Below are 17,417 nucleotides of genomic sequence, written 5' to 3' on the forward strand. Positions count from 1 at the left end.
CACACCCAGGTCGGGGACTTTTTATGCAAATGAACGGTGACCTTTGACCCGTTTTCCATTGAGCCTGCTTAGGACCAGGCAGACAGGGTGGCCTCGGAGACGGTCACCGGGTCGGAACACGCCGGGGCTAGTCTAGGGCTCGGTCTTCGGTCTCCACGCGGAGATGAGCCAGACTGTAGGCTGCTGGATCACAGTAAGCTGACAGGCTTTCACTCCAGTGTCCCTTAAACAAGCACCGTCTGGAGTCACACACTCCCGAGACACGCCTACACACCCAACCATCTCAAAATAGTTAACCACCTCATACACACACACACACACTTACCCTCTATCAACACACACACACACACACTATATACTCACTTACTCTCCATCCACACACAAACACACACACACACACTATACACTCACTCTCTATCCATACACACACACACATACTTTTACACACACACACACTCTCTCTCTCTCCTTTAAACACAGGGACACATCAATTTTAAATACACATACACACACTTTCTCTCTGACATACACACTTGTTCTACCTCACACAGACAACTCATGACAGCTTAAAGACCACCTTGTACGGCTGTCTCCTCGCATTACACGCTTCTGACTCATACCCATAATCCACTGGTGCACTTTAACACCTTCATGAACGACAAATGCTAATGCTCTTTAACACACACACACACAAAATGTGTGTGTGGCATCAAGGGCCCAATAAAACACACAGAAGCTGTGGACAGCTCCTATCTCTTGTCAGCGGCGAGATGAAACACCGCGTCACTTCAAAGGGGACGACTGCCTCTCTTTCTTAAGGACTCACAAGAAGCTCTCCAACAGGAGCAGCACAGACACACACACACACGGCTAGAGGGAGAGAGGAAATGGGGGATAGAGAGAGTCAGGGAGAGAGAGAGAGAGAGAGAGGGGAGATGGAAAGAGGAAGAGAGAGTTAAATAGAGGGGGTAAGCTTTAGAAAAATGGCGTCTAAGTGATCTGAGCATAAAAAAAAAAAAAAAAAAAATGCACCGTCCTTCTACAGAGCTCTCTAAGCTCAGGAACAACTGACAGAATGAGGAAAGGATAATGAGTGTGTGTGTGTGTGTGTGTGTGTGTGTGTGTGTGTAGATGGTAGATGTACGTGCTCCTCAAATTAGACCACTAGTTCACCAGCTGGAGGTAATGAACTCGCACGGTTCCTTCTCATGCCATTCTCAGGTCATTTCGTGTTCCTCCGCATTGATCAGGAACACATGGATACACTCACCTGCTAATGGGTCAGACAGCCATTAACACCTCTCTGGCACACACTGGTGGCTTGGCTCAAATTAACATTAGGAACTGCGCCACTCTAAATTGGCTGCATTTGTAGAACACACTTTGTAAAGCTTTTGTAAATCTGGAGAGCTCACAAACTGACAATACTGCAACCACGAGATCTTGCTTAACCCTGGACTTCCTCTGGATCATCAGCTAAGCCACTGAGTGAACCCCTCCTTCCTGTGCGTAGACTGATTCTCAACCACAAAGTCAATCAGTAAGAACTGGAGCCTACAAACCCTTCATAACAGAGTAGCAATAAGCAAAAGGGAAATGTTAACATATATACACACACACACACACACACACACACACACACACACACACACACATACATACATACATACACACACACATACATACATACATACATACACACACACACACACACATACATACATACATACATATATATATATATATACACACAGTAAAAAAAATACTGGTGTTCACTGGTAAACTGGCAGTTGACATTCCAGCAAGATGATATCACATAGGCAACACACACACACACACACACACACATATTTGGGAGGGGGGGGGGGCGATATTATCACACTAACAACTGAATTACAAAGAACAAACACAAACACACAACTGAATTACAAAGAACAAACACATCACCCCAGCAAATAAAAAATATTAAGCAGACACACACACACACATCCCTGAACATCACGTCTAGCTTAAATGTCCATCAGCAGATATGGTAAGGTCACTATCTGTAGACAGCTTGTCAATTCCCTCCTCTTTGTATGGAAATAGGCTAAATTCAGATGTGGACTTTAGCCTATCAGAAATGCAGATCTAAATAGAGTAAACTACAAATTAAGGAACAAAAATCAGCATGTGTATTTTAATAAGACTGAAAGAAACAGACAAAAGCAGACACAACCTTGATCTGTTTGTGTGAGTTCGTTTGTGTGTGTGTGTGTGTGTGTGCTCTCTTTGCATTAGTAGTAAATGAGGACCAAACTGGATACTCCATGCATCTCACTAATCAGTCATCGCACACTCACCCCACAACAACACCCTACACACACACACACACACATATACACACACACACACACACACACACGTGAGGCCTATGAATGACCTGGCAGGTGTTCAGCCTAACCACTTCATCCCACTCCCAAACAGGCTTGTGCTCCAGAGCTAAAGACGGGTCTCAGCTAAACTCACACACACACACACACAATAAGCGAACAAGAGAGAGCGAGAGACAGAGAGAGACAAAAAGAGGAGGCAGATGATGAACACACAAATATGAGCACACACACTCAGGCACACGCACGCACGCACACCCCTGACAGATGATCACACACCACAGGGTCAGTAAACCTGACTCCTAAGAAAGGCTACTTCAGCCTGTGGCAGCATTACACACGCTGACCTCCAATCATGTGATCCATTTCAATGTAACCAACCACAAACTAGGTAGCCTATTTAAGTGAAATTTACAGAGCATTCTAGGAGCCATTCTGTAGTCAGAATCTCCCGCACCACTAAGGTGTGTAGTCATCATCCTCTGAGCTGGTATGTTCATTCTCTGATTGATTCATATGGTTTCCTAAATGTTCCTTTAACCTGTTTTCGTAACTTTCACATTATTCATTTAGATGTACCTTCTATAATGTATTGATGAATAGCTTGTATCTGACAAATACATTGTGATGTTCTGACCCAAGATAGCCTTTCTATTGTACTTATAGTCCAGAGTAGCAGTTTAGGTAACGCATTAGCATAATGGACGGTTGGGATTAGTTATCGCCCCAGAGAAACTAAATCACCTGGGAGCTGTCATGTTATTATGAAATGACCAAGCATTACACAGCGGTGGGCAGTTTGTCAGCTTATGGTCCTAGATTGGTCGCTAAAAAATCTAGCACAGCCTGACCCCTGTAGCATAGGAATTTGCTTGACTGTCTAACACGCTGATGAGTATAGCAGTCGGATCAGCATGTAACCTCTGACCTACCTCCAGACCAATACGTGTTATGTTTAGGAACCACCAATTAATCGGCAGATGGAGGAGACCTATAGTATATATTCCTAAGCTTGAGCGCAGTCATAAGGAAACGAAGTTAGGCATTCTCATTAACAATATGCATTGTGGGCGTATCAACCCACTAAGGATAACAATGTTACAATGAACCGAAACTTTTCTAATATTGAGCGGAGTCAGATTTATTAGGTTTAATAGGGGTTTATACTCAATTGATATATTTCCAACAGCGCGCGGACAGCTTCACAATTTCCTTCGACCACTCCCAGTTCCCTCATTGGTCCTGACGAGTGACGTCTTACATATTCAACACTAAAGCAGCATTATGCAGTTCTGTGCTGAACTTACTTTAGTAACTGTGGTAGTGTAGTGGCTAAGGGCTTATTCAGACCGCAAACGTGTCATGTGTATTGCATGTCTGTTCCGTGGTTTGTGTGTCGCGCGTTTTAGCTCATTTTCAGGAAAATGGACAGGTAACGCGGCTGTGAGTGTGAACGTAAAGCTCATAACAAGAGTGGAGGCCTATGCAAATGTCCATCTACCGCGGTGTCCGAATTACAGCTATCTAGGGGTGTAAAGATGAACCGATACGTATTGGTATCCGTTTTTAACGTGTAAGATACGGCTACATCAATACGTGAAGCCTCGTATCGGAATAAAAATGAAATGAACCGGTCGTTATATCGATTTACTTGTTACGAATCGGTTCACAACCTTTTCTGCTCGCTCAGACTCTCATTTACGTTCCAAGCAGCTGCTCATCCCACGTCCGGTTTTGAAACTATACGTGGCACGGAATTGTGGGTAATGCAGTTCGTTTTTGGCTACATTCATTGCCCAAAGTTGTCAAATGACCTCATTACCCATACATCTACTGCAACTTAAGCACATGACAACTCTCACTCGGTCGTTTGTTTTACAGTTTTTACTCTTTTGTTTTTCAAAATCCAGCGTGAATTTAAACACTAAACAGCAACGATAGTCTGTGGAGTATAGCCTTACGTTTGATGAAGGGATTTCCTTAATGTTAATAATTTGGCCCTTGCTAAAACGATGCACGAATTATTAGCCAATTATTTTGTTCATATTCACTCAGACTTGTGGCATTATAGGTTTCTGCATTAGGTCTACTGTTGGAACAAAATAAACCCAGAGAGTTCATTGATATGTAGGCCTATTTTATTCTTGTAAGCTATATGAGAAAAGGCCAAGAGTGTCTTAAGCACTGTTTTATTTTATTTCGGTATTGTCTTACCTCAACAAGGCTACAGCTCCATGAAAACAATCAGATATAACTCTATAAAATCTATAAAGTCTATAAAAAAAATATGTTGTATTTGGCTGCTGTGTTTGACTGAAATGTAGACTGTTCTTTTTTCATTTCAATACAGTACAGTATATGAAACAAACCTCAGTTTAGATAATCATATTCACACATTTTTTTGCCTAATTGACAACCATGACCATGATAACTGATAATATAAAATGAATGTGCACCTTGAGCAAATGATAAAAAATCTTTCAGAATGCTTTCCATTCTTGAACTGCATCGAATCGCACTGAATCGTTTTTTATGAACATGTATCTTTTCTTGTATCGAATCGTGCCCATGTATCTAGATGCGAATCGTATCGTCTTTTAAATGAGAGATTCACACCCACCTACAGCTATCCATTCGGATGGGAGATGAGAAATGTCAGTTCGTCATCCCATGAGGACGGTACAGAACCACGGGCCCTTCCACTGACCCTGTCTGAGGCCTGAGACTGGTCTTCAAATAACCCACCACACATCGTGTGTGTGTGTGTGTGTGTAGGCTGAGAAAGAGGACCAAATCACTGCAGTGACCTATTATGGCCGAAGCACTGACTCTGTGTGTGAGGCTCATAGACTTTGTACACACACACACACACTGGGCCAAGGACACTTGCCCAGACATTCTCAATCCATATCAAACACATGCCAAGCCACTTAATGCCCAATCAATACAAAGCTATGGATTTCAAAGATACAATATTTACTCAGTTAAATTTCTGTGTGTGTGTGTGTGTGTGTGTGTGTGTGTGGAAAAAGAGGATCTGACGAGAGGAGAGGGGGGCGAGAGGAGAAGGAAATCTAAGGAGAGAAAGGGTGAAAGGAGAGAAGGAAGGAATGATGGATGGAGAGAGGACAAAGGAAGAGGGATGAGGGGATATGAAAGAAAGAGGAGAGGAAAGAAAAAGAGAGAGAAGGGAAGACACACACACGACACACACACACACACACACACACACACACACAGAGGACACACACACACACACAGAGGACACACACACACACACACACACAGAGGACACACACACACACACACAGAGGACACACACACACACACACACACACACACACACAGAGGACACACACACACACACACAGACACACACACACACACACACACACACACACACACAGAGGACACACACACACACACACACACAGAGGACACACACACACACACACACACACACACACACACACAGAGGACACACACACACACACAGAGGGGACACACACACACATGACAGGGGACGTGAAGACGTGGTCAAGGGTCTATAATAACCATCCAATCATACAAGGTCGAGCAAATCAAAAACAGCAAGCTGACAAACACACACACACACACACGTCTTTGAAAATAATTACAGGCCGCTGTAGCAGAGCGGAGAGGTGAGTGACTTCTCATTTGCGTCGGCTGGCTCCATCAGACAGGAGATGAAGGGCGTAAACACCTTCCTCCTCCGAGGAAGCACGGGCTCAAAGGGCTGCTCACACATCAACAGCCTGGATGCAGGAGCGCTTATCAGCTCAGCTCACTCCACAAACACACACACACGTGTATACACACAAAAAACATGCATGCAGAAATGCTCATAGACACACACAGGCAAACATGCACACACAACCACATACACAAGCATGCATGCATACACACACACACTCGGCACGCAGACAGGCTGAATTAATGGGAGAAGAGTCCTGTCATCCCTGGTCCCACCTCCACACCGGCGCACGGTAGGAGGGCTGCCAGGGCCTCCATTACAGCTGATGACATGAGAGAGAAAAAGAAAAATCACTAAATCTGCCGCCCAGTTGAAAATGGACCGTGCTCCAAAAAAAGGGCCCACATAAAGGCTTTTCTATTGGAGTTTTGTCTTCCCCCTCTTCCCCCTCTCTTTTTCTCCCTCTCCCTCTCTCGTTGTTTGCGGACCCCTCCTGGGAGAGCTGACCTGTTGCTGCGGTGGTCAGGCTACTCTAATTGCGCTCCAGTGTCTCTGCCCCTGTGTGGCGCGACCATGTGGAAGAATTAGAACCCCCTGCCCACGAGGACATCAGGCCCTCTACACAATGAGGATGACTGCCACACCTGGCATGCACATGCGCACACACACACACACACACACACACACACACACACACACACACACACACACACACACACACACACACACACACACACACACACACACACCCTGTGCGCTGACTTTCAACTGACTTTCCTCACAGTGTGAGGAGGTGGGGGGGGGGTCTTCAACACGGAGAAGGTGATGTCTGCTCCACGTCCAAATAGGATCTCACTGGGAGGCCAGACAGAAGCCGTCTGCGGCTGACATCTGGCTCAGCGCTGGCCCAGGTCTGGAGGGACAGTTCATCATTCACAACAAAAGGGTGCTGTGGCGCAACTGGTTATAGCGCCCGCACCATATTCAGGTCAACGGGCCCACGAGTCATTTCCTGGTCCCGGCCCATCTCTCTCTCCCACTCACCTCTCGTCACTCTCTCCACAGTCCTGTCAAATTAAAGGCATAAAAGCGGCAAACAACAAGTTGTTTTTTAAAAAACAAGCTGATGAAGACAATGCAAGGGACCGTGTTTATTGGTTGCTCAGTGTTCCTCCGATGTTCCTCATGCCAGAGATGCGTTTATATTCACAAACATAGCTAAACGTTCCCAAACATTCGCAAACAATTTTCTGTTTGCCTTGAATTTGCCATGAACATTTGTAAACACTCGCAAACAGTTTGAGGAGGTAGTTCTTCGCGAACATGCTGAGAGTTGAACGGAGAGTTACCACTGAGATGGAATGTTTACACAAAATCGTACAAATGCATCTGTTCATACAAACATGTCTGCCGGAAACGTTTGCCTCTGAATTTAAACGCACCTCTGACCACAGCACGCGGTCATTCAGAATCAGCAAACAGGCATGTGAGACAAGCATGAACCACTAGGCTGCAGCAGACATACAATCCAACAAATGGTGAGAGGCACCACACACACGGTTACTCACACACACACACACACACACACACACGCACACACTGAGGAAATAAATTGATGTGGGTGCCGGAGACCTCCTCCTGTCCTTCTACACCAGCCAGGACCCAGGAGATATTACCCAGGGGTGAAAGGGCGTTGCCGCTAGCAACAGCAGAGAGGTTGGGAAACTTTGGTGTGGATGGTGGTGATAGTGGGTGGGGGTAAGGGCAGTGGGTGGGGGTGGGGGCAGTGGGTGGGGGTGGGGGCAGGGTGAGCAGTCTGTGTCGGTGTGTGTGTGTGTGTGTGTGTGTGTGTGTGTGTGTGTGTGTGTGTGTGTGTGTGTGTGTGTGTGTGTACATGCCTGCAATACGTAGCAAACCTCAGCAGGTCAATCTGATATTAACACAGCTCCATTCAAAAACAGTAACATTTTACACACACACACACACACACACAGATCCAGAAATTGCTGCTCAGGCATCTATCAACACAAGAGCCATTTCTGTGCTTAACTGTGTCTGCCTCAGGCAGGGGGGGCCGCAGGGGCCAATCTGCGGCAGAGATAAAAATAAAATAAAACACACCGCAGCTGCCTGGGGGCTTCCAACAACACCAGCCTGGAGACAGGGAGGGAGAACATCAGCAGTCCTCACCAGCAGCAAACACACACACACACACACACACACACACACACACACACACACGCTGGAAGCATATCACACATACTCGAAACAGTTAGAGAAAGAGAGAGTGAGAGTGAGAGTGATAGATGAGAGAGAGAGCGAGCGACTGTGCAAAACCAATATCTATTCTATACATCGCATGTACCCCACTTCTGTCTGTAGTGTACACAATCACTTTCAACCATTTGATCTTCTTGAAATAGCTGCATCCAAAATTCAATTTGTATTCCTGTTTTTGAGAAGACATTTGCTGACTTTTCCCACACATGCTCCTCTGACCGCCCTGAGACTGCTGAGTCCAGGGACTTTGGCCACTACTAACAGGTCTCATGGGCTTGGCCTAAGGCAGCATTCCCAGAAGAAATGCTACATGCAAAACTGGATAATGGCCACAGCAACAAACACACTACTGACTGGAATATTTAAACCGGGAATTGGATATCCCACATTAACATCTAGAATCCTTGTGCCGTAAATGTCCTCAGGGAGACACATAGGATTCACAAATTCACACACACACACACACACTTCCTTGTGTATAACCTCGCTAAACACCACCATGTGTATATCATTCATAATATGAAAGAAAACCATAGCAACTCTCTCTCACACACACACGGGCATCCAACACACCCATGCAAACTCAATCCCCTCCGCATCGCAGCTCTGGGTACAGTTTTGCCGGAGCCAAGCAATGTGCCGACAGACCTCCTCCTCCTCCTCCTGCACACAATCCCAAATTCAGTCTGCCAATTCTCTCTCGCTCGCTAACACACACACACACACACACTCTCTCGCTCATCAACACTGCTTCTGATCGTCTCTGCCATGCGCCCCACTCTTCGCTCTCTTGACAGAAGCTGATGCAGAATTGTGTGTGTGTGTGTGTGTGTGTAAAGTGGGAGAGGTGGAAGATGCAGGTCCGGCGAGGAGGAGGAGGAGGAGGCGCTTCAGAATCTGCTGCGCTCATTTGCTATCCTCGGCGAACACCGCTCACAGCTCGTTGGCCAATCACACTGTGGCAAAGATGAGGAGTTTGTGAATGGGCTGCGCGCTACGCAAGGTGTGCATTCTCCTACAAAGACACACACACGCCGGCGCGTGTGCTCTCACACATGGCAGAAAATACTACTGTCTGAAAGTGAGAGAGAAAACACTGCTATTGTGGTTACACGTGTGTGTTCAATCACACATACACAAACATCAGAAATCCTGTGCCCTCTTAAGATGTGTGTATGCGTGCGTGTGTGTGTGTTTCATTTCCATATGGTGTAACATTTTATTATATTCCATCTCCTTAAACAAATACTAGTGCAGAAAATATCAACACCAAAAAAAACAACCACGAACAATCTGTCTCTTTGCAACACACACCCACAACATACACAGAATCCTTCCCCCGGAGCAGTTCCTGATGCACCAGTCACCAGCTTCCTGAAACTGCCGAGGCACAACAAACACAAACGCTGCGGCAGTTGATGTTTACGGCCAACAGAATCCCTGGCATGAAAATCAGCCCTCCCATTCGCCGGTTACAAAAACACCGTTGACTTTCCATGAAGTTCCTCGCTGGCACGCAGGGTGTAAGATATCTGTTGACACACACTGAGGTACGGGTACGGTGGATAAACAGTGCCATCTATAGGCAGACAGCAGTACTGCAGCCAACACCTTGCCTCAACTCATAACAAGATGACATCATTCTCTGGGCTCAACCCACAACATACAAAGGGCAATGGGTTCTCTCCTGCTTCAGAAATTCCCTCCTGAGCCACTTAAGGAGAAGTGTCACACAAGCATACACATAAACTTTTACAACATATTTATTTCTGCTTTGTTCTGCCTCTCTAGAAGAGAAGGATCCATGTTTTAAATTCTCTCTCTCTCTCTCTCTCATGTCTGGGCATTATGCACGCAGAACTCCAGCTGGATGTACGGTCCGTCGATATCCCTACAAAAGTTACATGCTGTTTAACAAGTGCTTTCACAAATCAAGTCTGACATCATGCTTCCCGCCACAGCCGTAAATTCATTTGTGAAATCTTTCAGTGCTCATAATGCAGCGGGAAGCCAGGAGCGACGCATAGCGGTAGCGGTTCATTGGTAAACACCGCCCCCCGCTGTTGGCAGTGAGGACTGCAGCAGCAGCACACAAGCCCTGAAGATGAGGGTTTCAGGGTTCCTTGTGAACACACACCTGCCTCCTTCAAACTGCACTAATAGGCTTCTACAGTCAGTCACAGATGTCCAAAATGATGTTTATTAGTTTGAGGCAGGTACCATGTGTGCTTATGGTACATGTTTATACCAAAAGAAACTCACATAAGTACGTAAAAAATCTTAGATACAGACGCCGACAAACCAAGCTGCCAGTCTTTGTGTCCATTCCAAAAGTCAACATAATGTCCAGCCAACAACCCTACCATCATCCACACTACATGCACACACACACACACACACACACACACACACACACACACACACACAAAAACCCTCCAGGTCTCATTTCAGGAGCTGATTAGGTCCAGCAGGCAGAGACACCTCCTGACCGGCAGCAATGTCACACCTGGTTAACCGGCATTCGCTATGCTGACCTATAAGCATCACACAGTCAGTGTGTGGGGTGGATGTAGGAGTGTGTGTGTGTGTGTGTGCCTGGGAAATGGGGGTCCTGACGTGCGGTCTCCAAAGTTAGACCCAGACAGCACACATTTAGTGTGCACTGCAGCCATGGTAAGGGTTAAATATAATGGGGGGAGATTTTTCGATAAGACACTGCACTGCACGCTATCCAGCCCCCTCAGTCATACCAGCAAGGGGGAACATAAACAAACCCCTTATAGGGGGGCACAGAGTGGGAGGGAAGAGATCTAAAAATAAAAAAAAAAAATAAGAAAAGATGAATTGAAAAGGGAGAGAATACTGCACATACTGCACTACTGAAAAAGTGCAGCCTTTGTTAATGGACTCAACAGTCGCCAAATCACTAGTTTCGGTTGCATCCAAAAGAATGCGAACATCTTTTGTTATCAGTAAACAAAAACCGTATACACTTACTAACATGCTTCTTCATGTTTTAGTTTTTTTTATACAGTCATTGGTTTCAGTGAGCACACACAAACAGATCTTGGAACTCAGGTATTCACTTCCATGCCATTCATACCTAGCAAATTACCACCATGGCGTTTAAAACAATGGCATCTGTGTGAAAATGCTGATGATGACGCATAAGGTTTAGCTTTTTAAATATCATATATTGTATGACAGGATGAGGATGTGTGTGTGTGTGTGTGTGTGTGTGTGTGTGTAATGAAATCTGCATGTAACAGGGGGAGTTCTTGTTGCTCTGTGAACACGTAACGTAACATGTCACTAGGATAGCTCTTGCAGAACCAACCAGACAGAAACACTGTTCCGCTGAGAGCGCCTTCTCACACAAGCTCCCCTGCGTCCCTGGCATCATCAGAAGACAGGTCATTAAGATATGTGCGCTTTGGACACACGAGACCCATCCTCCTCCTCCTCCTCTCTGTCCCCATAGAGATGACACATTAAAGGTCACTCATCCTCAGCGAGATGATCCAACTGAGACATGAGGTTATTATGGGCTGGGTGACTGGGCTCTCTCCGTCATCTCTTACTCACTGACACACTTAAGTCTCACTTCATTCGCACAAGACTGTTCAGTCACCGAGCTCAGAGTTACTCACACTGCTGTTCACTAGGTGTTTGACTGGTATCACTATAACTGGGTAATCATTCTATGTTGTTTTTTAGGTCTTTTAATTATTATTGTTAAACACTTTTAAACTATTGCCCTTTTATGCGTTTATGCACTATTATTACCTTGTGTGTTTTACGTTGTCTTTTATTCTTTACTTTTTAAACTATTATTTGACGATTGCCCTTCTATGCTTTTATTAGCTATTCCTGTTTTCTTTTCTTTATGTAAAGCACATTGAATGACCTCTGTGTATGAAATGCGCTATGTAAATAAACTTGACTTGACTCACTTCTCAAGAGCTCACAGCAGAAATCTGAACCCATCTAAGTGAGACCAAAGTCCTTTTAGGCAAGTCCCTCCATTCGGCGGCCATATGGCAACTCTTTTTGGGCACTCGTCGGGCATCCATTTCGGCAGAAATGTGCATGCACAAGGCTTCACGACACCAATCTTGCTCCAGCTGCGAGTTCACAACACATGATTGGGAAGATGTCTTCACAACACCATATGATTGGCTCAATGTATTCACATCACACCACATGATTGGCTCAATGTATTCACATGTCGACGTTTTGCCGAGGAAGGGGTGGGATATGTGTAGACAATGGCCATATTGACGTTACAAACTAACCCCATGCATTTCTATGGAGGATTTTTTGAGTGCTGTGTCTCCTCAGAAAAGTCTCTGGTGAGACCCACAAACTGACCTGTTGAAAGTGGTCAGCTGTCTCACTTTGAATGTCTGCAACAGTTCAGATTGTACTTGTGTGTATGTTTGTGAGGGTGCACATGTCATTTCATGTCAGGGTGTGCAAATGTGAGTTGAAGTGCGTTGGTACGTATATGAGTGGATGCATGCGCCTGTGCGCCGTGCGTTGGTGCGTCTGTCCCAACTCCTTGTGAGTAACGGCCGCTGATGAGAGGGTACGGGAAGGCTGGTACTGGTGGGATGGCTCCTCTTTGAGGTGGTTCACCACGGGGAAGAAGAGGGGCACTGCCATAAGAAAGCCACAGGCCCCGTTTCCTGTCCCTGCCTACAATTACCACCCGAGTCTTTCCAACCGCATCCAGACAAACACACCCAGCAAACAACAGCGGTGGAGCAATTAGGCTCCACACACCATACACTTCCCCTGCAACAGTAAACAGACAGACAGACACAGAGAGTGTGAGAGAGAGAGAGAGAGAGAGAGAGAGAGAGAGAGAGAGAGAGAGAGAGAGAGAGAGAGAGAGAGAGAGAGAGAGAGAGAGAGAGAGAGAGAGAGAATAGGAAGAAAAGACAGGAATGGATTGAAAATATGGATGAATGGAGAAAAAGTAAGAAAGAGATGAGAGTAAAAGATGAGACGGGGTTAAAGAGTGAGAGTTGAGTCCCGGGTGACACCCATGCCTGCCTCTGCTTGCTAAAGGGAAAATTACAGCTGTGTGAATGAGGGGCAATTAGGAGCCAGTTTTATAGGGCTGCTTCCTGCTGTACCCACTGCCATGCTACGCTACTACGTACACTACTGCCTACCTTCTCTGCACCTCCTCTCCTTTCCTCTCCTCTCCTCCTTCTCCTCATTCTCCTCTCCTCTTCTCTCTACTTCCTCTCCTCTCCTTCTCATCATCTCAACTCCTCTTCCTCCTTTTCCTCCTCCTCACCCCTCCTCCTCTCCTCTTCCTCCTTCTCACCTCCTTTCCAGTCCTGTCCTCTATTCCTCCTTTTGTTCTTTACCTCAACTCCTCTCCTCCTTCACTCCTCTCCTCTTCCTCCTCTCATTCTGTTCTCCAGCTCTCCTCTTCCGGTCCTCCTCCTCAACCCTCACTTCTCCCCTACACACACACACACACACACACACACACACACACACACACACACACACACACACACACACACACCATCACCATCTGCTTTGCATGTGGTTTGCATGGCTCCCAGACAGTTGAGATGAGCCAGAGTACTAGGGGGGATTCAGAACCACAGGATCTTCTACTTGCCTAAACCCATCTCCCTCTCACACCCACACATTATCACCGTGGTCACACACACACCCAAACATACACACCCACACACAGACTGCTTCAAGTCTACCCACCTCTTGCTCTCAAGTTACAGATAACATTGGTCTTTTCTGACTATATTCACGAAGCATTTTATCTTACCACTAGGAGTACTCCTAAATCACGCTGAAAGTTTTTAGCTAAGAGTTTTCTCTTAAAACCTATTCACAAAGCCGGACAGACCTACTCTTAGTAAGGGAAAATGACAACTCCTAAGATAAGATAAGAGCTCCTTTGCTATGGTTGACGTCATTACTCATGCACAAGCTTGACTGAAGTGACCACCTTGATTGGCTGATGATTATAACGCGGGAATGAGGGCAGAAACCTCCCCTACGATGATGAGTGACAGGTGACCGGTCTTTGCTGGTGAGAATGTGTGCACTACACAAGTACTGAAAAGGATGGAAGATGATGAGTGACAGGTGACAGGTCTTTGCACTACACAAGTACGGCAAAGGATGGAAGATGATGAATAAATAGCCTAAATGAATAAAGAGTAAGACAAAGCAAATAGCCTAGTAGCATAATGAAATACACTACGGATTGATGCAGTATCTTTGCAACATGTTTTAAATGAATCTCTATGACGATACGTACGTTTTCAAAAAGGAGAAACAATTTGAATGAAATTAAACGTTGCATTTAGTTTACATGCAATGAATGGTTTTGGATGTTGTTGGTGGCGTTATTGCATCCCTTAGTTACAATGCACATTTATTCCCTCGTGATTAAGAGCTCCTGTAATCACAAGTGCATTTCAAAACATCGCGACGTGAAATGCCACAAAAAGCAACTTAGGATTCTTTGTGTATAGGTCAGGTGAGTTAGGAATCCTCTCGACTTTTTCTGAGCCATCCCAGAAGACTTAGGTGCTACTTTTAAGGATAAAATGCTTTGTGAATTACTCTTAGTCAGAAAAATTAGGAGGAGTCCTAAAGTTACAAGTGACACGCCAATTTCTCCTAAATTCGCCAGTTAGGAGCTACTTTTAGCCTTAAAATTCTTTGTGAATACGGCCCCGATCTCTCCCTTGCTGATGAGTTGGTTGCATTTCAATGTTCTATAGATCCGTACAATGGTTCAATAAAAGTGTTTTGAAAGTTCATATCAAAAGTCCATATCTCTCTCTAAAACCTAACCATGACTGCAACAGACCAGGGGACAGGCCAGAGACACATCTGATGCTGCTTTCTATTTGTCTTTTAAGTGGTAACTGATGACTGGGAAAGACACCACATCAGAGTAAAAACGAGTTGAATGCATTCCAGTTGCTAACAAGTCGTAAGAACAAGATGCTAACATTTGTTGACAATTGTCTGTCGTTAGCGATTGTTACCAGATATATCAATACTAGTTTGTAACAGCATTACACAAACAAACCTCATATCAACACAGTATTTACACAAACAACTTCCGTAGCAACATAATGACAGATAGAGGTTGGACACTATTGTTCCTACAACTGATTTAAAGAGACACAAATAGACAGAACTGCTATTAAACAGAGCATATCTACAGCTCTCATTTATAGTTAATGGGCATAGCCATCTTGGAAATTCAAACTTGGCATAGCCTACTCAGGGTTCAAACAAGCCAGTGCAACTCTTATGTGCATCTCGCACCGGTTCTTCATCAGCAAAATCCTCAGCAGTTGACAATGTTTATTTCAGTGTAGCTAGAGCATCTGAGTAACCAGCTACGTGTCCACAGGAGAGAGAATATGAGAAGAGGGAGTAGACATTGACAGGAAGTTAGTGTGAGAAGAGGGAGTAGAATTGTGAAATGACCATTGATCGAGCCCACATTCCTGCCACAGCACCTTCATAATTCTTACTTGAGTGGTCCTCCACAGAATAGGCAGTTTGACATACAGACAAACACCTGGCCACATTAAACAAACCAGCAGAAAAATAATCAAGCGTTTAGATCAAGCACCAACCAGTGGTGTCTTGTGCAAAACACCACCACATACGGCGGGGCTACACTGGGTGCTCAACATGAAGTGTGAAGTGTGTGTGAAGTGTTCGGCTCTCAGAGTGTGTGCACCAGCAATCCACTATAATCAACGGAACTGGCTACACCATATGCAAGAGAGCGATTAGACCAGTCTTCTGAAACTATTTTAATGCTCCGCAAATAGAATGCTTAGGTTTCACAACCGGTGTAGTTAGGTTGTTAGGAATATGTGGAATGGTTTCCGCAGCCTTAAACAACAATTGCACACAGTCTTTCATCAGTCTCTCCACCTACAGCTTATCTGAAGACAGTAGCCAGTGCACTCATCTTTAAAGTCCAACTTTGTGCTTTAAAGTCTTTGTGTATGTACTACACGATCCCACCTGTGGACAGGTGAACTTACCTGTCTTGTAATTTTCCCTTTGGAAAATAAAAAAATCACCTCAATAGATATCTGTGCTGCACTGGACACCTGTTGTGGACAGGTGAGTGTACCTGTGAGAAGCTGAAAGCTCACCTGTCATCTTGTAGCCGCTGGCTGCCAGCTGGCCTGCCATGTACTCCCCGTCTGAGCTGTTGTGTGAGCAGCCCCATGTCCGCATCCAGATCTTCTGCGTGCCGGGGATCAGGCTGCAAAGGGCACAATGGGGTCAAAGGTCAAGGGTCGGCACAGAGAAGGAGGGTTAGGTCAAAGGTTTGTTTTGACATTTAGAGGGGTGTTTTCCCTTTTCTCAAATATTTGCCTTTTCCAAATCTGAGCATTTTTTTAAGACTTCTACTCTTTAGTAGTTTAAAACAGCACTAAAGAAGATTTGCTCTTGGGGTCCCCCTACACATGAGAAGTGCAATAATAAACAAACTAAATATGCGTCTTTTGCAACAAAGTATGAAAATAACTCATATATAATGTACAGGGAAAGCACCAACAGCTGTCTGTAGAAAATTATCTCCAAATTCCTGTAGCATAGCAGCTTTTTCCATTTCGAATTCGGAGGGAGGTGGGATGGGCAGTGTTCCTACCCGAACACAGAAAGTTGCTAGGTGGGTAATTGCTTATAGAGGGCCGCTCAGACAATGGCAGAAGTGCCGTTCGTCATGTTATGAGGTTATGTGACGATAGGGTAAAAGGTAAAGGTAAAAAAAAAAAACATGTAGGTTAGTCATCAAAAACGCCATTCAGGTCCTTCGCTGTCTAGAGGAAAACAGGTACATTAATTTCTGACACAAGATGGCGCCAAAGCCTGTTTGAATAAGTAGACTACCTGGATTAAGCTCTGTGATGCATCACCTTTCATTAGCCTTAGATTGTTAGTGATATCAGATATACCGGTAATATACATATATATCTATATATATATCTATATATATCTATATATATCTATAT

General features: G+C 45.0%; 1 protein-coding gene across 2 annotated transcripts in view; it reads right to left on the reverse strand.

Annotated features, from left to right (window-relative positions):
• cdkal1 (CDK5 regulatory subunit associated protein 1-like 1) overlaps positions 1–17,417 on the reverse strand; it is a 264,617-nt gene that overhangs the window by 242,770 nt on the left and 4,430 nt on the right. For both annotated transcript variants that reach the window (XM_048261662.1, XM_048261663.1), the window contains exon 3: positions 16,551–16,663. In XM_048261662.1, the coding sequence (XP_048117619.1) occupies positions 16,551–16,663 (113 nt within the window). The remainder of the gene's footprint in view (positions 1–16,550; positions 16,664–17,417) is intronic.

This window comes from Alosa alosa, chromosome 13 (genome assembly GCF_017589495.1).
Source record: "Alosa alosa isolate M-15738 ecotype Scorff River chromosome 13, AALO_Geno_1.1, whole genome shotgun sequence".
In the NCBI taxonomy this organism is placed as follows: domain Eukaryota; kingdom Metazoa; phylum Chordata; class Actinopteri; order Clupeiformes; family Clupeidae; genus Alosa; species Alosa alosa.